This window comes from Pristiophorus japonicus, chromosome 17 (genome assembly GCF_044704955.1).
Source record: "Pristiophorus japonicus isolate sPriJap1 chromosome 17, sPriJap1.hap1, whole genome shotgun sequence".
Lineage (NCBI taxonomy): Eukaryota > Metazoa > Chordata > Chondrichthyes > Pristiophoridae > Pristiophorus > Pristiophorus japonicus.
Genome location: NC_091993.1, coordinates 72167821 through 72189591, shown reverse-complemented (window position 1 = coordinate 72189591; position 21771 = coordinate 72167821). Strand labels below are relative to the sequence as shown.

Here is a 21771-nt window from a genome sequence, read left to right as displayed (position 1 = left end):
GTATTACAACAGCAACTACACTTCAAAAAGTACATCATTGGCTGTAATTTGCTTCGGGACTTCCTGAGGTATTTTCTCTTATTAAAATCGCATAGGGCCACATTAATCCAAATGTCTACACAGTTTTATCTTCTTGCGAGACTCGAGACACTAAAGTAAGAGAGAATAGGGACTGGAAAATCAAAAGGTATTTGGAAACTGTTTTTTCTCATTTATGTTTAATACCTTCAAGAAACAATTCTACATTTCTGAACAGAGTAGACAATATCAACACGAAAAAGGGAAATCACAAAATGGGGGCTGCTTCTGCAGGCCTCTGAGATTATCTGTAAATTAGAATTAATTATGTTCACAATACACATTGAATTGATTATATTCACAGTACACATTGAATTGATTATGTTCACAGTACACATTGATTTAAGACATTGTTTTCCAGCCTTGTCTTCACACAAAAGTAATTGGCTTCAGGCTATTCCAAAGCTCCAATAAAGCTCTCACCCCAGCCTCTACTCTGAGAACGGCTGCTGACAGGTACCTGAGAGCCATGTGAGGTGACTCAGCCTCCGCTTTCCCCTCGTCCCCTCTGCAAATGTACCTCACCTCCACCAGCCAACTGCCTGAGATAGGGAACTCAGTCCATGGGGAATCACAGGCACATGGACATGTGTGTCAGACCTTTCTGAGGCATAGCAAGCTGGAACCCTGGGACACCAAATTCTGCTGAACGTAGATGTCAAGGTTTATTGTGTAGTCAGTCAGCGTAGTAACTGTGGCATAAGATGTGCTGCAGCCTCAACCATATTAACATATAAATTGGTTTTAGCTCAGGGTTTGAAGAAATCATCCTTTAATATAACCATAGTTTACAAGGGGGAGGTCCAAATTGCTAGCAAGCGCCCTCCTGATAGGCATCAGTCTCAAGGCTCCATCCCTCCTCTGTGCCATTGCATGTTTGTCGGGAAAATTGTAGCCACCTTGCTGGAAGAATATAGAGATGGGAGATGAAACTGCTAAGAAACGCATTAGCCTACAGATTAATAAATGTGATAAAATAACACAGAGAGGAATTTGGCACAAACATACTAACACATTTGAGAACAATATCAGCCCACAGGCAAGGACAGGATTAGGTTTGCTGGGAATGGGCCCCACTGTCCATTATCCGACTGATATTCCCTGTCTACACTCACATGTGAAGAATGATCACTGGTCTGAGGCACCAGAGGACCACACCAGCTATGGGCCTGCACCCTCACGACTCACCAATTTCAAGAGAAGGGGCTTCCAATTAAAACAAATTAAATTAGCCTTGAAATTCCTGGTAGCATCCCGCGGGACCTCCACACACCAGTCTGCCCCAGCAGTGACACTATCCCAAATTTCGGGGACAGGATCATTAGCAGACACATGCACTATTTTCAGTGCTCCTGGAGTATACACCCCATAGTGAGGCGTGAGGAATTTCAGAGTGCCATCCTTTCCTAAAAGGCATTAGTGAACCAGATGGGTTTTTACGACAATCCAGTAGTTATTACTGATACTAATTATTCCAGATTTGTTTAACTGGATTCAAATTCCCCAGCTACCATGGTGGGATTTGAGCTCTTGTCCCCATATTATTGGTCCAGGCCTCTGGATTACTACTCCTGTAATATTACCGTTCTGCTATGGTTCCCTCGATTGTTTAAAGATTAGTGAATTGATGCTTGCCAGTTCCTCAATGGCAATCGATCCCACTGCCAAGAAGTCTCCACTTACACCAGGATTAGGGACAGAGGGGCAGAACTGGTGGGATTGTTGGCAGGCGGCATCATCCTGCTAGGCCCCTCACCCTCTTTTCCCCCCCCTCTTCTGACTCGAACCTGGAGCAAGGGGACGGTGGAATTTCAGAGAAGAGAAAAAGAGAGGGGTGGAGAGGAGACCCAGCAGACTCCTTATCCCACACTGCACAGACATCATCAGATGCCTGGAATTTCTAGCCCAGTGAAAGAATTGTTAATTTTCTTTTGTGAATTTGTACTAATCAATGTGGTTGCTGGGCTCTGAAGTCAGTACTCTCAGATCAGGTGGAGTGAGGTTGGTTGCACTGTTCCCTGTACTTGTCTCCAAAGATGTGTCTCAGCCCTAATCTCAGACAAGCAGCCCCACAGTGCCAGCTGTGGCTCAGTGGGTAGCACACTCGCCTGAATCAGAAGGTTGTGGGTTCAAGCCTCAGGGACTTGAGCACAAAAATCTAGGCTGACACTCCAGTGCAGTGCTGAGGGAATGCTGCACTGTTGAAGGTGCTGTCTTTAAACCGAGGCCCCGTCTACTCTCTCAGATGTACGTAAAAGATCCCATGGCATTATTTAAGAAGAAGAATCAGGGGAGTTATCCCTCAATCAACATAACAAAAACAGATTATCTGGTCATTATCACACTGGTGTTTCATGGGAGTTTGTGGTGCGCAAATTGGCTGCTGCGTTTCCCACATTACATCAGTGACTGCACTCCAAAAGTACTTCATTGGCTGTAAAGTGCTTTGAGATGTCCGGAGGTTGTGAAAGGCGCTATATCAATCCAAGTCTTTCTTTCTTTCTAAATGTACCATTTCCATTACCAGTCACTCTCTAAGCATAACTGGCCAATTTATGGTACGAGTTCGAGTGAGACAATGGCCTAAAACTTACCACACAGGACCCTCAGGGTCAACAGTCAGAGGAGATGTTCATCCCAACAGTCTGGCCTGAAATTGAACCCAGCTCCCAGTGATGAAAGGCAAGTGTTCAAATCATCAAGAAGCACTGCAGATCGAAAACCCTTTTATAATCATGGCGCATTAAAGAACTGGTAGACACAGAGTACTATCATCTGTTAAACACACATCAGGCAAGCAGAATGTGACAGCTAGAAATTAATCATTAGATATTATAAATAGAACAGCAGTCCCAGCTAGGGGATTCAAAGCTGTAATCTAATCTCCACTTTCAGATAACTGCTTTAAATCAACTGCGGTGTGTCCTTTCAGTTTTATCTGCTCTTCCTCAATTCTGAAACTGGATTACAACCTTGTAATCTGTGCCAGAAATATATTATCCTTTTTCTCTTTTTCACCAATCTTCTCAGCCCTCCCTCCCTCTTCTAGAGACGTGACCTATTCACAGAGCTACATATCCACAGGTGGGAGTCTGCCTCTGCCAGCTCAGGGGCAACCATTCTTCATATCTTGTCAGGAGCAGGGGAAGCCTCTTTACATGGTCTCTATAGACATCACAAAGACCTGCCATCAGAAAGGGCCATTTCCAATTGCTGGAGAGAGTTGGTTGCCACCCAACCCCCCGTGCCCCCCCACCCCCCCGCCCCCCTCAGTCTGATCCAATCTTTCCTTCATTTCCTCCCGAACAGCACTGTGGGAGCACCTTCACCACACAAACTGCAGCGGTTCAAGAAAGTGGCTCACCCCCACTCTCAAGGGCAATTAGGGACGGGCAATAAATGCCGGCCCTGCCAATGACGCTCACATCCCGTGAACTAATAAAAAACAATAATGGTACGAAGGCTACAATCCAAATCCCTAGTGGTGTCAAGCAGGGATGTGTTTTGGCATCAACACTCTTTGGTACATTCTTCTCAATGCTGTTTCATTATTCCTTCTCATCTATTCCCGAAGGTGGATTACTCCATACAAGATCAGGTGGAAAACTCTTTAATATTGCATGTTTGGAGCGAAAAGTAAAATCAAACATCCGTTGATGAAAAAATTTCTCTTCACACAGTGAAGAGAATCTTAAACAACATTGCAATGGCTTTTCGCGAGCTTGTGATGAATTTGGACTAAGCATCAGTTTAAAGAAGCCAGTGATCATGGCACAAGGTGCGTTGACAGCACCAGAAGTTTTAATAGTTAACATCACGCTAGAAGTTGCACAAAAGTTATCCCACCAAGAATCAACTCTGTTGGATAACCGATCTTTAGATGACGAGCCAAACTCTCGCATCAGAAACGCAGCGACCATATTCGGCCAGTTGACTAAGTGTGTGTGGAACAATAGGAAATGATCATTGAGCACCAAGGAACGAGTCTGGAATTGTCTGTGGCAAATTGTAGTGAGACCTGGACCGCCTATAGCAGGCGTGAGAGAAGGTTAAACTCTTTCCACACCTGTTATCTCTGCCGTATTCTACGTATCAGGTGGACTTGGGACCGAAAGTGCCCATTTCCGAAAGACCCGCGAGCACCTCTGAGAGGCGCTAAGGAGGCACTAAGACTTTCCGCCCGGGGTCAGGTGGCGGAAGCGACCCGCCCGGAATTGCCCCTAGGATGGCGGCGGCGGAAACAGCTTTGCGGCACGCCCCTTAACTTTTCGCCCCGGGCAGCAACGCCCACAACAATGACATCATCGCCGCGTGTGGTTGCTCCGCGGGGGCGAGGTTGGCGCGAGGTGACGCCACCGACAGATTCGCAAGTCGCGAAGCTGCAGTGGCTGGAGCGCCCCCTCTGCCCTTAAAGGGGAGGGCCTTGTGCCGAGGCCACCATCTTTTGTTTGTTAGTTGGCCGAATTTGCAGTCGGCAAAACAATGGCGGCTGCTGGTTCGGCCGGGCCACCAACAGGCAGCCCCGATGCAGCCCCAGTACCCCCCCCACTTGGCCTGTCCAAAACCCTCCCTGGTAGCCCAGTGGGCGCCAAGGAGCTGGCGCCATGGTTGGCAGCGGCCCTCCCCTTTAAGAGAAGGGGGTGGGACATTGTGACGTGTCAGCGCAGCGCTGAGTGATATCGCCGTGCTTCATCCTGCTCTCGCTCCATTTAGCGTTCCAACAAAGCAGCTTCCAGATTTGGTAAACAAAGTGGCGAATTTACAAACTTCCTCCCGCCCATCCCAGCCGGCGCTAAGTTTTCACTTCATTCAAATTAAGCGCCCCAAACCCAGTGTGGAGCAATTTTGCCCCCAAAGTTCCTGACACCGAAGTAATTGAGGCAGCTGGGTTGCCAGGTCTATTAACTTTCCTCAAACCCAGGCGCCTCTGGTGGCCTGGTCATCTCCATCGATGGGGAGATGGGCCTTGTCCAAAGGCTCTCTTGCATGGAGAACTTGCAGATGCTTCCAGGCCGCTGGGCTGCAAGACTTGAAAACTTTTAACATGGATACAGCAAGCTGGGAAGATGTGACTAACAACAGGCCACACTGGAGGGCTGTGCTGCATTAGGGAGCCAACAAAACTAAAGGCAGGAAAGAGGGGAGCAAGGAGGAAAGCACACCAAGCTTGAAGAGTTAGTACTGTGCGAGCTTCACCATCTGACATCAATCTGACTTTGCCTGCTCCTTCTGTGGCAAGGTCTGTCGCTCGAGAATTGCGCGCGTCAATGCTGCAGCACAGCAAAATAACGATGCTTTGGCGCTTACACCACTGGGCTTTCGAGGTGGACATCTGCCATAGATATTCGTTTAGTCAACACTCGGACCTCGACTTGAATGGAGATTCTGGTCAGTTCTGCCAGATAGAAGGACTTTATCACACTTTGAGGTGATGTGGCATTACTGTAATTGGAGCTACCTCTCTCCCTCTGCTGTAACTATATTCAAGTGCATGATTGCAGCATTCCATACTGACTGCCAGCTGGATACAAGTGTAGCGTTCAGCAGCTAGTAGCAGGTTTGGCAGCCTATATACAATTTTTATTGGAATGGCAGCGTCAAGATTAATATTCATACCAGAGCCGTGACTGACTCATGAACCCAACTGCATCCCACCCTAGATGTGAAGAGCTGCCACCTTTTTATTTTTTTATTTGCTATTTTTCTTCTCACACATTTTCTGTTGACCCCAAACCCCCCCACCCCCACCCCACACCCAACCCATCCACCCTCCTCCTGAAGACAATGACCCTCGCTCTGGTGTGATCGAAAGCGTAACAGTGCCCACATTCGTGTGTGTGAGCTTAGGCAGCGATTATCAGTAGACTATTCAACTGCGGGGGGCATCACAACCAGTCTCACCTGACGTGCATGCGCATCCACTTTAAAGCAGGGGGTAACTGGTTAGATCAAGATTTTCCCCTCCTCAGCCCAGGGAATCTGAAACCAGTTGTAGGTCCTCTATTGCCCCCAGACTGGGGATAGAAGTTATGTATACTTCAGTGCCATCGCAGGCAGTCCTAGGCCAGCCGGGGGAGCTATGTCAGCGAAACACAGTGCAGCAACCTAAACCTATTTGAAAAGTGTGATTGTGTCACTTGTTCGTGAAGTCATGGCATCAAAAAGAAAGCTGGCTCCTTTTTTTCTCACCCCATAAAAAATAAGACATTTATTACAGCAAAGCAACACAATAAAATGGCTGAGCAAAGGGGTTACATCCTGAAATTGTCTAACTGCATTACATTAGTAACTAGAAAGGGAGGGAACTAAAGAGAGGTGGAGCTCAGTGATGGGGAGGGCAGAAAGGCCAGAAAACACTCCGATGAAAGCGGTGCCCCTTTAATACCACATCAGACGGATTTTCAAGATGGCAGCCACGAGTTGTTGGAGGCAACACAGTGGGCAGTTCCAAAGCACAGTCTGCATTTGTACTGTAACAATCCTTAATAAAATTGAACTAAAACTAAATAGAGCTTAAATTCATTATTTACTTTAGATCCAATGGAGAAAGGCAGAAATGTTCAAATGACTGGAAACTATGAGGCGTTCCATCTGTAGCCAAAGCTTGAGAATCCATGCCTGTCGCAGAAGCCCCACTTCCCTACAGCATATTTATTTTTAATTGAAAGGCTAGCCAGTGACTTGCCACGGGTTTGGGTGACGGTTTGCAGCAATCCTTAACAATTTCCCCCAAACTGTTGCCGCTGGAAAAGTTAAGGTGCTCCCAGTCTCTTTGGAGACCTGAGCAACTAGAGGCTACAGGAGTATCTTTCCTGGCTTATGGCGGAACATCCCACAGCGCTAAATTCCCACCTACACAGTAGCAGTGTCCTTAGTCCAGATCCTTCAACCCCTCCTTGATCAGGTTAAGTTCGTAGCAGAGTGTTTCGTAGCGGTAAGCCATCCGTATCTGAGCCACATTCGTCTTCTGAATGCAATTGCCTGCTGGGCCTTCCTGTCGGTAGTTGTCTCCCAGGAAAAGGGCCTTCTCCTGCAAGGCAAGATTACATAAATGGTTGCGTTAGTATCACATCAAAACATCTCACAACATCGGGAATTTGTTTCCCACCCATTATTGGTATGCAAGCGAGAAAAACAAACACAATGGCAACTAAGACGGTGAACAAAAATTGAGAAGGATTCAAACTGGAGATGATTAGGATACAAACTTTGCATATTCCCACAAAAGTTAAAGGGAATGTTGCAAAAGCAATAGTTTCTTGGATGAGTAGAGAAATTATAGAAGATCATGGGGTGATCTAATTGAGGTGTGTACGATGATTAAAGGAGTTGAAAGTGTAGATAGAGAGAAACTCTGGTGGGGAATCCAGAACAACAATGATAACTTTTATTTATATACCGCCTTTAACGTAGTGAAATGTCCCAAGGCGCTTTATAACAGTGTTGGAAGACAATACAAATAAATTTGACGCCGAGCCACAAAAGAAGGAATTATGGCAGATGACCAAAAGCTTAGTTAAAGAGGTAGGTTTTAAGGAGCCTCAGAGAGGCGGAGAGGTTTAGGGAGGGAGTTCCAGAGCTTGGGGCCTAGGCAGCTGAAGGCATGGCCACCGATGGTTCAGCAGTTATAATCAGGGCTGTTCAAGAGGTGTAAGTAAGGACATGGGCTGGCGAAATTTGGTTGACCTCAAGTTTATGTAGAGTAGAATGTGGGAGGCCAGCCAGGAGTGCGTTGGCGTGGTCATGTCCAGAGGTAACAAGGAGGCATAATCTTAAGTTTAGAGCTGGGCTGTTCAGAGGTGATATCAGAAAGCACTTATTCACAAAGAGTAGTGGAGACTCTAGAACTCTCTCCCCTCCAAAAAGCTGTTAAGGCTGAGGGTCAATTGAAAATGTCAAAACTGAGGTTGATATATTTTTGTTAGGTGAGGGTATTAAGGACACCAAGGCAGGTAGATGGAGTTAAGATACAGATTAGCCACAATCTAATTGAATGATGGAACAGGCTCGAGAGGCTGAATGGCCTCCTCCTGTTCCTATGTTCCTAAAATGGGATTTAAAGAAGAAACTTAGGGTTACACCATCACAAGTTTTGGGTCTACACTAAATATTCTTTCTGATTTAGCACCATCAGTCAATCTGGGTCAGTAAACCCCATGTCCCTTACGCTCAGGAGCTTACCGCTGGTACTTATCCCTCACTGTTTTTTTGTTGCTACTTTTGATTCATTCACATTTAGTCAGTGGGATATTTGATTGGGGCCGAGTGTTTCCTCCACATTTGCGCCCATATATGCCTGAAATTGAGGCGCAAATTAATTACAGAGCTTAAACGATCGCGGAATTTTGGGGTGCAAGTGAGTTGCGCCAGCAAATGTTGGCGGCAGCGAAAGATTCTGGCCAGAGGTCCAGTTAAGTGAGATTTGATTTTGTTTTTACAGGTCCCTTGTGGGCCCCACAAGGATACCTTAGGCCTCCCCTTCCCCAGGCATACTCCCCCTCCCTCACACCGCTCCACAATCGTGGACTTTCCAACCATCTTTCATCTCCCCCCACCCCACCTCCCCACAATTACTTCCTTTCTTTGCCAAGGACCATTTCCGGGGGACAATCTGACACCCCCACTACCCGCCCCCCGCCCCCCACCCCACCCCAGTGAATTCCGACTCCTACCCACCGGTGTCAATGTCATTCCCACTGGCATTGCATGGCAGTCAGTGCCGGGGCAAGTGTGTGAGTTAGAATCTCCCGGGCCACACAATCTGGTGGACTGGATGGATAGCTGTCCGCTTTGGCCCTCGCATCCCCGATTCTTGTCCCAAGTTAAAATCAGGACAGAGGGGGCCAAAATCATCCCACTCCTTAAGGCCTGTTACCACCGCAAATCGGAGTAGAGTGGCTGCCGATTTTTCGTGGAATGGCCGCTGATAGCCCAGTTGCCCTTATGAGGTTTCCCGGCGGTGCCCCGATCCCCCCCTGCTACTGCTCCGCTGCTGCCGATCCGTGTTAAATGCGTCATCACTGTGCACACCCCAGATCTACACCCAGACAGCGAAATGTCCCTCTGAAAATCTTCGGCCCGCCTGGTGGTGCCAAAACCTGTTTTTTCCCCGTGGGCCAGTGAGGCTGAGGCCTTCTGCAATGGCAGTGTGGCATCCCTTAAAGGGAGGATGCACTGCCACTGCTGCCATGTTTTTTTTTTTATCAGCCGACTGCCACATCGGCCCGACAATTATGCCCCCAAGTTCGGCCGGGCCACCGACAGGCAGCCTGGCACCCCCTTTCGGGTCATCATCAGCATAGGCAGTACCTCGAAATCGAGGAAGACTTGCTTCCACTCGAAAAATGAGTTCCTCAGGTGACTGTACAGTCCAATACGGGAATTACAGTCTCTGTCATAGGTGGGACAGACAGTCGTTGGAGGAAAGTCGTGGGTGGGGAGTCTGGTTTGCCACACGCTCCTTCCGCTGTCTGCGCTTGATTTCTGCATGCTCTCAGTGATGAGGCTCAAGGTGCTCAGCGCCGTCCCAGATGCTCTTCCTCCACTTAGGGGGGCTCTCTGGCCAGGGATTCCCAGGTGTCGGTGGGGATGTTGCACTTTATCAGGGAGGCTTTGAGTGTGTCCTTGAAACGTTTCCTCTGCCCACCTGGGGCTCGCTTGCCGTGTAGGAGTTCCAAGTGGAGTGCTTGCTTTGGGAGTCTCGTGTTGGGCATGCAGACGATGTGGCCCACCCAACAGAGCTATCGGGTGCCAGGCCACTGGCCCAGCCAAAACCCTCCCTGGTGGCCCCGTGGGCCGAAGTTTGAAAGTTTTAAGTGAAGGGGGGAGCCGTGGTGACATGGCGCCGTGATGATGTCACTGTGGCGATCACTCTGCACCACCCCTCAGGTGTTGCCACCACTCCGGACCCGCCCCTCTCGCATAGTCACCGTCTCCATTAGGAGTGACTTCTGGATCCCAATTTAAAAAAACAAAGAGCGGAATTTCGCTCAAGAGGCGACCTCAACCACAGCTGCAGTAAAAACCATTGAAACGGGGTACGTGCGCCCCGCTTCAGGCGGTGGGCAATTTCAGCCCCTATAGATTCTAATATGCACCGTGACTTTTTTTCCCCTCTTTGAGCCTTCCTGACGTTGCTGGAATCAGAAGGAGCTATCCAATTAATCCCACTCCCCTGCTATTTTCTTGTAGCCCTGCACATTTTTTCTTTTCAAGTATATATCCAATTCCTTTTTGAAAGTTACTATTGAATCTGCTTCCACCGCCCTTACAAGCCGAGCATTCCAGTTCATAACACCTCGCTGCATAAAAAAATTATTCCCATCTGCCCTCTGGTTTTTTTAGACAGTTATCTTAATTCTGTGTCCTCTGTTACTGAGCTTCCCGCCAGTGGGAACACTTTTTCCTTATTTACTCTATAATTTTTGAACACCTCTATTTAATCTCCCGTTAACCTTCTCTGCTCTAAGGAGAACAATCCCAGCTTCTCCAGTCTCTTCACATAACTGAACTCCCTCACCACAGGTACCATTCTGGTAACTGTTCTCTGCACCGTCTCCCTCACCCTCTTTACTAAAGTGCGGTGGCCAGAATTGAACACAATACCCCAGCTGAGGCCAAACCAGTGATTTATAAAGCTTTAGCATAATATCCTTGCTTTTGCACTCTGTCTCTATTGATATACATGGCCTTATTTATGCTCGAGCCTGGAGCAGCTAGAGGGAGATTTAAACATCAGCGTCTTCCTGACAACAGAGGCAGCTCGAGCCTGGAGCTATTACAGGTCCTATCAAGAGGACAATATGAGAAATAAAAAGTAATAAAATTATGAGATCACAAGGATGGAGGACAGTGATTGGTTCTTACAGATTAATTGAATCACTGGACAGGGAATGAATCTTAAAGACAGTTAATAACTGATTTAATTTACTTCAATTGCTGATTTTCTAATTTTAACTTAATTTATAATTATGGTATATATTATTTAATTTATAATTATGGTATATATTATTTAAGTTTGTTTAATTATAATTCATCTTTATTATACTGATTTTACTATTGTATACTCATTTGAATTTTTAAAATTTTTTAATTTTTTTTATTTTTTAATATTTTTATTCGCCGGTGTCTATCTGCATGTGCACTTTGGTTGCTGCTTCGGACTCCAGTCTTTATCTTCTTTTTACACTTCCTTCTCACGCTGTCTCTCTCTTTCCCTCAAAGGTCAATATTTAACGTGTTGTAAAATTGTTGTGAAGCGTCTTGGGATGTTTTACTACGTTAAAGGCGCTATATAAATAAAAGTTATTATTATTATTAAAATGTATAATTGCTATTAGCTGAGTTCTCGTGTGTGATTATCCATTGTATTAACAGGCTGGGCTTTCATCTTAAAAGAAAGAAAGGTATTTATTACCAAAAAGCAAAGCTTTGATTAGACTAGAATGTGCCAACATGTAAAAGAGTTGCTTTTTTTAAGAAGGTTTTGGAACACTCCCAGGTACAAGTTTAAATATCCCCAGTTGTGACCCGTACCTCCACAGAGTAGCCGCTCTGCAGGACACTGTTACGTGCTATCTCACAAATGTCACAGGTAGTCAGCTTGAAGACCTGAGCAGCAATGGCATATTCCTCCATCAGTGGTTCCTGTCAACATGTGATACACAATTAAAGACAAGTTAATGGTCTATTTTACACTGATACATGGCAACAGGGGTACGGCAGTGAAGCGACTATGTTACTCGACGAGTAATCCAGAGGCCTGCGCTCATAATCTTATGATACCCTAGTTCAAATCCTCCCCCATGGCAGTTTGTGAATTTAAATTCAGTTTTAAATATAAACTAAATAAAGCTGGAACAAAAATCTGGTATCAGTAAAAGTGACCACGAAGTTGTCAGATTGTCGTAAAAACCCAACTGGTTCAGTAATGTCCTTCAAGGAAAGAAACCTGCCGTCCTTACCTGGCCAGGCATTTATGTGACACCACACCAATGTGGTTGATTCTTAAATGGCCTAGCAAGTTTGGTTGTAGTAAACGTTTAGAAGGCGGCCCACCACCACCTTCTCAAGGACAACTAGGGATGGGCAATAAATGCCGGCCTTGCCAGCGACGCCCACATCCCAGGAATGACTAAGAAAAAAACAAAGCATGCATGCAAGGAATCTCTAAATTAGATGCTTATTAGCAGTGAGAAAAACAGAGCTTTTGCCATGGGACTGCACTCAGTCTGTGCTTAGGCCCAGTAGTTGTGGCCTCCAGGTGAAGTAAATGCAAACCACATGGCCTAGACTGAAAGAGAGCACCAATTTCAAAACAGTCCATCATTCTTTTTCCGTTGTCTTTCAATTTTCCCGCTGTCCATCCACAGAGCCTTAAGAAGATGGGCAATCCAATTCTGCTGTCAGTAGCTGAGAGACGGTAAGGGAACAGGAGAATACAGGCAACCTCATTCCTTCTCCTTGAGGCTCCATGTAGCGACCTGTCCAAAACTCTCAGCTGAAGTTGAGAAATTCACGGCTCCATCAAGTGCGTTGCTCTGGTGGCTCAGTGGGTCAATGAGCTGCCCGGTGTTGAGCCATACTGAATAAGAGAATCCCCAGCTTAATACCCTCTGCGTTGAGCGCCTTTATCTCAGCCACAGGTTTGGAATAGGCATTACAATTAGCCTTGAATCATCTAGGCCCTAGGGGGTAGGAAATGATCAGCCAGTATTGCCACTCCCAGTAACCCCGATATGAATATTCAGTGAGAACAAAATGGATGACGGTTGTTGACCACCATCTAGGCTCACAGATGAAGAACGCCAACTTGGGTGAGGTATCTGAGGATGGCCAAAGCCTTGAACTGTGAGAGTACATGATCAGGGTAATCCTGTGTCCTTCTCTCCACTTATCCCTCCTCTCGTGAAGGCAGTGGTTCATGGTGGGTACAGCTGATGGGCACTGGAGCCTTCTAGTCCCTTAACCAAATGGCCAATCTTCAGTGAGTATTGGTGGCCTTTTGACTTTTGAGGCATGTGCAGCCAAACCTAAGCCTATCCTCACTCAACACGCACACATACACACCTTCGTCTCAGCGGTAGCCCTTATGCCTCTGAGTCAGAAGGTTGTGGGTTCAAGTTCCACTCAAGAGACTTGAGCACATACTCTAGGCTGACACTGCAGTGCAGTACTGAGGGAATGCTGCACGGTCAGAGGTGCCGTTTTTCAGATGAGACATTAAATCAAGGCCCCATCTGCCCGCTCAGGTATACTTAGACAATCCCATGGTATTATATGAAGAAAAGCTGGGGAGTTATCGCCGGTGTCCTGGCCAATATTTATCCCTCAACCAATATCATTAAAAAACAGATTATCTGGCCATTATCTCATTGCTGTTTGTGGGGCCTTGCTGTGAAAATTTGTTGCTGCGTATCCTACATTACAACAGTGACTACACCTAAAAAGTACTTCATCGGTTGTGAACATAAGAACATAAGAAATAGGAGCAGGAGTAGTCCATTTGGCCCCTCGAGCCTGCTCTGCTATTCAATAAGATCATGGCTGATCTGATTCTGGCCTCAACTCCACTTCCCTGCCCGCTTCCATAACCCTTGACTCCCTTATCATTCAAAAATCTGTCTATCTCCACCTTAAATATATTCAATGACCCAGCCTCCACAGCTCTCTGGGGTAGAGAATTCCAAAGATTCACAACCCTCAGAGAAGAAATTCCTTCTTATTTCCATTTTAAATGGGCGACCCCTTATTCTGAAACTATGCCCCCTAGTTCTAGATTCCCCCACGAGGGGAAACATCCTCTCTGCATCTACCCTGTCAAGCTCCCTCAGAATCTTATACGTTTCAATAAGACCACCTCTCATTCTTCTAAACTCCAATGAGTTTCTTCATAAGACAACCCCTTCATCTTAGGAATCAACCTCATGAACCTTCTCTGAACTGCCACTAAAGCAAGTATATCCCTCCTTAAATACGGAGACCAAAACTGTACACAGTACTCCAGGTGTGGTCTCACCAACGCTCTGTACAGTTGTAGCAGGATTTCCCTACTTTTATACTCTATCCCCCTTGCAATAAAGGTCAACATTCCATTTGCCTTCCTGATTACTTGCTGTACCTGCACACTAACTTTTTGTGTTTCATGGAGAAGGACACTCAGATCCTTCTGTACTTCAGTATTTTGTAATCTCTCCCCATTTAAATAATAATTTGCTTTTTTATTTTTCCTACCAAATTGGATAACCTCACATTTTCCCACATTATATTCCATCTGCTAATTTTTTGCTCACTCACTTAGCCCCTCTTTGCAGATTCTTTGCGTCATCCTCACAACTTGCTTTCCCACCCATCTTTGTATCATCAGCACTTGGGAAGTCCTAAGGTCGTGAAAGGTGCTATATAAATGCAAGTTCTTGTTTTTTTCTTTCAGCGGGGAAATATTGATCAGAATAGGAACCCTTGTTGATTTTTGTACTCCCTATGATTTGGCCGATTGTGGAACCTCCAATAGAGCCCTGGATGAGAGCAGCTGACCCAGCGGGGATCAGGGACCTGCCCATGCCGTGACCTCATCGTCATCATCATAGGCAGTCCCTCAAAATCGAGGAAGACTTGCTTCCACTCCAAAAGTGAGTTCTCAGGTGACTGAACAGTCCAATATGGAAATTACAGTCTCTGTCGCAGGTGGGACAGATAGTCGTTGGAGGAAAGGGTGGGTGGGGGAATCTGGTTTGCTCATTCCGCTGCCTGCACTTCCTTTCTGTATGTTCTCGGCAATGAGCATCGAGGTGCTCAGCGCCCTCCCTCCACTTAGGATGCTCTTCCTCCACTTAGGGCGGTCTTTGGCCAGGGACTCCCAGGTGTCGGTGGGGATGCTGCACTTTATCAAGGAGGCTTTGAGGGTGTCCTTGAAACTTTTCCTCTGCCCACCTGAGGCTCACTTGCCATGTAGGAGTTTCAAGTAGAGCGCTTGCTTTGGGAGTCTCGTATTGGGCGTGCGAACAATGTGGCCTGCCCAATGGAGCTGGTCGAGTGTGGTCAGTGCTTCGATGCTGGGGATGTTGGCCTGATCGAGAACACTGACATTGGTGCGTCTGTTCTCCCTGGTGATTTGCAGGATCTTGTGGAGGCATCGCTGGTGGTATTTCTCAAACGACTTGAGGTGTCTACTGTACATGGTCCACGTCTCTGAGCCATACACTCAGAGTCAGAGTCAGAGCGGATCAGGGACCTGTCCATGCCATGTGACCTACTGCCATACCATGCAACGCAATTACCCAGTGAGCCTTAAAAATGTTTATTCCACAGCCCTTCCCCTAATACACATGCAGTAAGACAGCGAGCGAGCGATCTGGGTTGTCCTCACCTTGGTGTAGTGGAACTGCATGGGATCATCAGTGGAGAGTGAGATCATCAGGCCTTTGTTCTGAAAGTCAGGAAGTGGGTTCTTGGCGTACTCCAGGAAGAGGCTGTTGTTGCTGAGAGGAGACAAGGCGATGGGGATCTGAGTCAGATAGTACAGGTACTGCAGCACCGGGCTCTGAAAGAACAACAGAATCTCTAAATGCCAGCTTTAGAAACATAGAAACATAGAAAATAGGTGCAGGAGCAGGCCATTCAGTCCTTCGAGCCTGCACCACCATTCAATAAGATCATGGCTGATCATTCCCTCAGTACCCCTTTCCTGCTTTCTCTCCATACCCCTTGATCCCTTTAGCCGTAAGGGCCATATCTAACTCCCTCTTGAATATATCCAACGAACTGGCATCAACAATAGAAATGCAACCCTTCAGCCCGATACAGTGTGTGTGACTGGCCTACAAGTGCTTCCACATGTCAAAATATCTCCGACCAGCTCATGGAATAACCATGGGTAACCATAAGCTACAGAACTACTTACTCACCTGGGAGGAATGGGGGTAATAATAAGACTGATGAGACTGAGGATGTGGATAACAATGATAACTGAGGATTTGAATAATGGTTCCCAGAGGTTTTCTCAATGCAATATTTGAATTGCCCATTGACTCTCACTCAGAGCAGACACTAGTTCATCTAAGAACCAGCGAGCCTCAAAGCAACGCCAGTTGTCATTGGCCAGGGTGCTATTATTCTGCAGATGACAGTATAAATTGAAACTCAATATTTTACAGTTTCCATCCAACACATGTATAATAAGAGATTCTCTCCATAGTTCCTCCTTCAGTTTGGCTTATTTTAATTCTGTCTCAGTGTTTTCATTGTTCAGCTCCAGTTTTATATCTGATTTAACGTCACTGAATCCAAATTCGCTTTTTACCTATTTCAAATCTTCCTTTGTTTCGATTTTCCTTTTATTTTGTATTGTCTCTCTCTCTCTCTCTCTCTCTCTCTCTCTCTCACTCAGGCACCCTTGGGTTTTGCACACTCTGCCTCTCTACTCGTGTAAGGGCACCAAAGCTCATTTTTTTGGTGGGGTATCCAGTCTGCTTCCTTAGATGGAAACACTTGAAGGGACTCCTGGTGTAAACCCTCTGTTGGGGCCTCCTGCTGGAACCCCTGCTGGAATCCCCTATGGGGATCCTCTGTGAGGACTCCCAGCTAGGGCCCATTTGAGCCTTTCTGGGGAGCAGTGCACCTCATCCTACTCGGCCTCCAGTCCTCCAAGTCCCTCCTGCTGAAACAGGCATTCCCCAAACAGAGAGTCCTGCCACTGCCACCCCCCCTCCCCCCAACTGCCACGCTGCCTTGTAATTTCATGCATAGATCCTTCCTAGGCCTGAGCAGGACGTTGGACACTGGCTCTTCGCCAGCCGGGCTCATATATTATTAAAAGCAGGAATAGCTGCAGTTCAGTTAAGTCTTTTTTAAACTATTTTTAAATGGAGAACATGTCTGCTGTGTGTGTCTGCTCCAGGTGGGAGATGAGGAAAATGCATTTGATAGGACTCATATCAATCTGCCATGGTCTCCCTCCTTCCTCAATTCCCCTCTCTCTCTGTGCACCAACCTTTTTTAGATTGAGTCCGTGGGAGATGTTATCCGCTGTCATGAATGCTGACAGTAGATGTGTCACAGCCCCTGCCTCACCACAGTGCGGGCGGAACAAGAAAGTGTTCAACCCTCTCTCCCTGGAAAAAAAGAGACAGAGACGAGACCGTTTATCTGAAAGTATTCAAGGATATTGCAGTTTCATCAGTCCCTTTAGTCCATCCTGCCCTCTTGGTCATACAGTGCAGTCCTGATCATTGAGACGATACTTTTTTAGCTGTTTGTTTTGTTACCACACATTTGACTGAAGTTATCCTTTTGTATGTTTTGCCCCCAACCTGTTCAGAAATGCGCCCATTTAGCTTATGTACAAACTTTACCCTTGTGTTTTTTTCAAGCTCTAGTCTGTGAATTCTGGCAGGGAGGATGAGTGACGGCCATCTTCAAACCTCTGTGCTACTGACCAACTAATTGGGATATTGCTAAAATGCAATCTCCTGCTTGTTCCATTGGTCAAATACTTCACCTATTCCCATACTGTCATCCGACACAGCCCAGAAGTTCAAAATAAAGGCTATGATTCCAATCCAGGTTTGCATCCACGGCAAAGCACACTGAACATTGGTCAGTTGTATTATATATAGGCAAGGCAAGAGTTTGGGCCCAGAAGAGGCGAGGGCCCAGGGGCAGCATGGGCCAGCCCACACTGCGATATGTGTGCGCACTAGGTCCGTGCAGCAGAGTTGGTCTCCAGTCGTCTTGGTTAACCCTTGCCACTGGACCAAGACCTAGCTCTGTCAAGCCCGTGTGGTGGCTGGTATGCAACGGTCACCACACGTTAAAAAAATCCACGCACAGGCATCTTCCACCCTTCAGGATTTAGTTCGGGACCGGGAATATTAGGTCCTTCATTGAAACACCTGTGAACTCATCCCTTTTCAGCGTGGAAGCAAGTCATCCTCGCTTCGAGGGACCGCCTATGGTGATGACCTCGACTCGACTATTCCAATACAAAAGCAAAATACTGCGGATGCTGGAAATCTGAAATAAAAACAGAAAATGCTGGAAATATTCAGCGTCTGTGGAGAGAGAAACAAAGTTAGCTTTTCAGGTTGATGATCAGAATTGGAAACACCTGTGAACTTTTTGATGTGGAAGCAAGTCATCCTCGATCCGAGGGACTGCATATGATGATGATCAACATTCAAACATATTCCTGCTCCTCTTGGTCATATCATCATCATCATCATAGGCAGTCCCTCGGGATCGAGGAAGACTTGCTTCCATTCTTAGCACGAGTTCTTAGGTGGCTGTACAGTCCAATACGAGAACCACAGCCTCTGTCACAGGTGGGACAGATAGTCATTGAGAGAAAGGGTGGGTGGGGAGCCTGGTTTGCCGCACGCTCCTTCCGCTGCCTGCGCTTGATTTCTGCATGCTTTCGTCGACGATACTCGAGGAGTTCAGCGCCCTCCCGAATGCACTTCCTCCACTTAGGGCGGTCTATGGCCAAGGACTCCCAGGCGTCAGTGGGGATGTCGCACTTTATCAGGGAGGCTTTGAGGGTGTCCTTGTAACGTTTCCTCTGCCCGCCTTTGGCTCGTTTGCCGTGGACGAGTTCCGAGTAGAGCGCTTGCTTTGGGAGTCTCGTGCCTGCATGCGAACTATGTGGCCTGCCTAGCGGAGTTGATCAAGTGTGGTCAGTGCTTCAATGCTGAGGATGTTGGCCTGTACGAGGACGCTAACGTTTGTGCGTCTGTCCCCCCAGGGGATTTGCAGGATCTTGTGGAGATATCGCTGGTGGTATTTCTCCAGCGACTTGGTGTCTACTGTACATGGTCCACGTCTCTGAGCCATACAGGAGGGCGGGTATTACTATGGCCCTGTAGACCATGAGCTTGGTGACAGTTTTGAGGGACTGATCTTCAAACACTCTTTTCCTCAGGCGGCCGAAGGCTGCACTGGCGCACTGGAGGTCGTGTTAGATCTCATCATCAATGCCTGCTCTTTTTGATAGGAGGCTCCAGAGATAGGGGAAGTGGTCCACGTTATCCAGGGCCACGCCGTGGATCTTGATGTTTCGGGGGGCAGTGCTGTGCGGCGAGGACAGGCTGGTGTAGGACCTTTGTCTTACTAATGTTTAGCGTAAGGCCCATGCTTTCATACGCCTCGATAAATATGTCAGTGTGCACAGACGCAGGCGTCAGGCGCATGCTGTAGCTCGACCACAGAGGTTGGAATGGTCTTGGACCTGGCCTGGAGACGGCGAAGGTTGAACAGCTTCCCACTGGTCATATAGTGCAGTCCTGATCATTCAAACCTATTCCTGCTCCTCTTGGCCCACAAGGAAACTAAAAATAAAATGTGAAAAATAACTTTGCTCTTCTGACCCTGGCTGCTGTTCTGGGCAGGCTTGTTCTGGCACAGAAGAAAGCACTGCTCCCATTACTCAGGCCTCAGGACAACATTTGAGGCTAAGCCCCATAAGGAGATATTAGGACAGGTGACCAACAGCTTGGTCAAAGAGGGCGGGGGAGAAATAGGCCATGCAGCGCTGCCGGATAGAAGGCTCCTTCCCACCCTGAAAGGGAAGGCCCATCGCTGCAGGCTCTGCAAAAAAAGACTTACGTTCTCCTCGACAGCAGCCGCGATCCAGCCCGAGCAGTCGATGCACTGCAGCAGAATGCCGGGCTGATCGATCGCGGACAGGAAATAAAGTCAAAAATTGGAAAGTGAGATTTCAATTGTTTTTTTTTTAAACCTACCTCGGCCACCATGCCTTATCGCCCCCGAAGCGCCCGACCTCCTAATGGACGCCTCCTGCAGCTGTCGGTGTTTTTGCCTGACGATGCTGCAGGGGGCGGAAGTCAAGTTCGGGTCCGGGGAGCTATCGGGGCGATGCGCACAGCGATGACGTCACGATCTCCAAGCGAAGGAGATCGGGGTGCAACGTTGTACCGCCACCACAAAAAGCCCACTGAATATGGCAAGAATCGCTGCTCTTGCTGTGCCCGGTCGTAAAACCCATTTGTGCCCCATTATCGCGCCCCCCCCCACCCCCCCAGAGGTGCTAACGGGAGGCGCAAAGGAGACCAATTTCTCCCCCGTAGATTTTAAAGAGAGACGTAAAGGAGGAGAAAGAGGGGGGGAATTCCAGAGCTTGGGGCCTAGAGAGCTGAAGGCGCGGCCACCAATGGTGGGGAGATGCAAATCTAGAGGATCTGCTCACGATGCTGTCTTCTCTATATTGGGGAGACCAAATGCAGATTGGGTGATTACTTTGCGGAACACATCCGTTCAGTCCGCAAGCGTGATCCCAAGCTTCCGGTCGCCTGTCGTTTTAATTCTCTGTCCTACTCTGACCTCTGTCCTCTGTCCTCGGCCTCCTGCACTGTTCAAATGAAGTGCAACGTAAGCTCGAAGAACAGCATCTCATCTTTTGATTAAGCACTTTACAGCCTTCCAGACTCAACAGTGAATTCAACAATTTCAGATCATAACAACTGCCCCCATTTTCTCGGCCAGCAGCTGTTGGTAATGATTGTGCTATTCCCATTTACACCTTCTCTGGACTCATCTTTTGTTTCTTTACTTGTTCCATTACCAGCCCCTTTTGCCTTGCACCATCATCCCTTTTGTCGTTTGATCTCCTCTTGTCTTCCACCCTATCACAGACCTTCCTTTTTGTTCTCTCCTCCCCTCCCCTTTCCCTGCCTCTGTACCTGCTTCAAACCTGTTACATCTCAAACTTTTTCCAATTCTGATCATCAACCTGAAAAGCTAACTTTGTTTCTCTCTCCACAGACGCTGAATATTTCCAGCATTTTCTGTTTTTATTTCAGATTTCCAGCATCCGCAGTATTTTGCTTCTGTATTGGAATAGTCGAGTCAAGAGGTCATCATCATAGGCAGTCCCTCGAAGCGAGGATGACTTGCTTCCACGCCAAAAAGGGATGAGTTCACAGGTGTTTCATTGAAGGACCTAATATTCCAGGTCCCGAACTACATCCTGAAGGGTGGAAGATGACTGTGTGTGGATTTTTTTAACGTGTGGTTGCCATTGAACACCAGCCACCACACGGGCTTGACAGAGCTAGATCTTAGTCCAGTGGCAATGATTACTCAAGACAACTGGAGACCAGCTCTGTTGCACGGACCTAGTGCGCACACATATCGCAGTGTGGGCTGGCCCATGTTGCCCCTGGGCCCACGCCTCTTCTGGGCCCTGAACTCTCGCCTCTCCTGGGCCCCTATCACATCCCTCTACGAACTCTTGTTAGGGCGAAGGAGCGACAAGTTTAGAGGTAACAAAGGCATGGATGATGGTTCCAACAGCAGATGGGCTGAGGCAGGGGTGGAGATGGGCGATATTACGGAGGTGCAAGTAGGGGTTGATGCATTGAGGTCACGTCACTGTGAGCAATTCATCTATACTTCCTGTGCATGTAACCGGGTAAATAAATATAACGGCAAATTTCACGACCTCACACTGCAGCACTCAGTACATTAAAGGGCTTTACCTTCGGAGATTGTTGAGGACCATGATGTTAGCATACATATAACAGAGGTAGTAGGAGTACGAAGGGTTCTTTGGCATGTTCCATTCATCAGGTTTTGGGCTCTTTGTGCAGAACATGTGGCCACTGTGTTTGGACTCATCATCCACGCTGTCAAAGCCAGTGATCTGGGTCATTAAAGGAAGGAGATGAGGCTCATTAACCA

At 47.3% G+C, this 21771-nt stretch overlaps 1 protein-coding gene and 1 long non-coding RNA gene across 2 annotated transcripts in view; one reads left to right on the top strand and one right to left on the bottom strand.

Annotated features, from left to right (window-relative positions):
- The window catches only part of LOC139227794 (uncharacterized), a 30676-nt gene that overhangs the window by 8646 nt on the left and 259 nt on the right, over nucleotides 1–21771 (top strand). The gene's annotated exons all lie outside the window — the stretch shown is intronic.
- The window catches only part of ampd1 (adenosine monophosphate deaminase 1 (isoform M)), a 56943-nt gene continuing 41045 nt past the window's right edge, over nucleotides 5874–21771 (bottom strand). The window contains exons 11-15 of the mRNA XM_070858845.1: nucleotides 21570–21733; nucleotides 17069–17189; nucleotides 15446–15619; nucleotides 11614–11724; nucleotides 5874–7108 (exon numbers count right to left, since the gene is read on the bottom strand). Coding sequence (XP_070714946.1) covers nucleotides 6950–7108; nucleotides 11614–11724; nucleotides 15446–15619; nucleotides 17069–17189; nucleotides 21570–21733 — 729 coding nt within the window. The 3' untranslated portion in view covers nucleotides 5874–6949. The remainder of the gene's footprint in view (nucleotides 7109–11613; nucleotides 11725–15445; nucleotides 15620–17068; nucleotides 17190–21569; nucleotides 21734–21771) is intronic.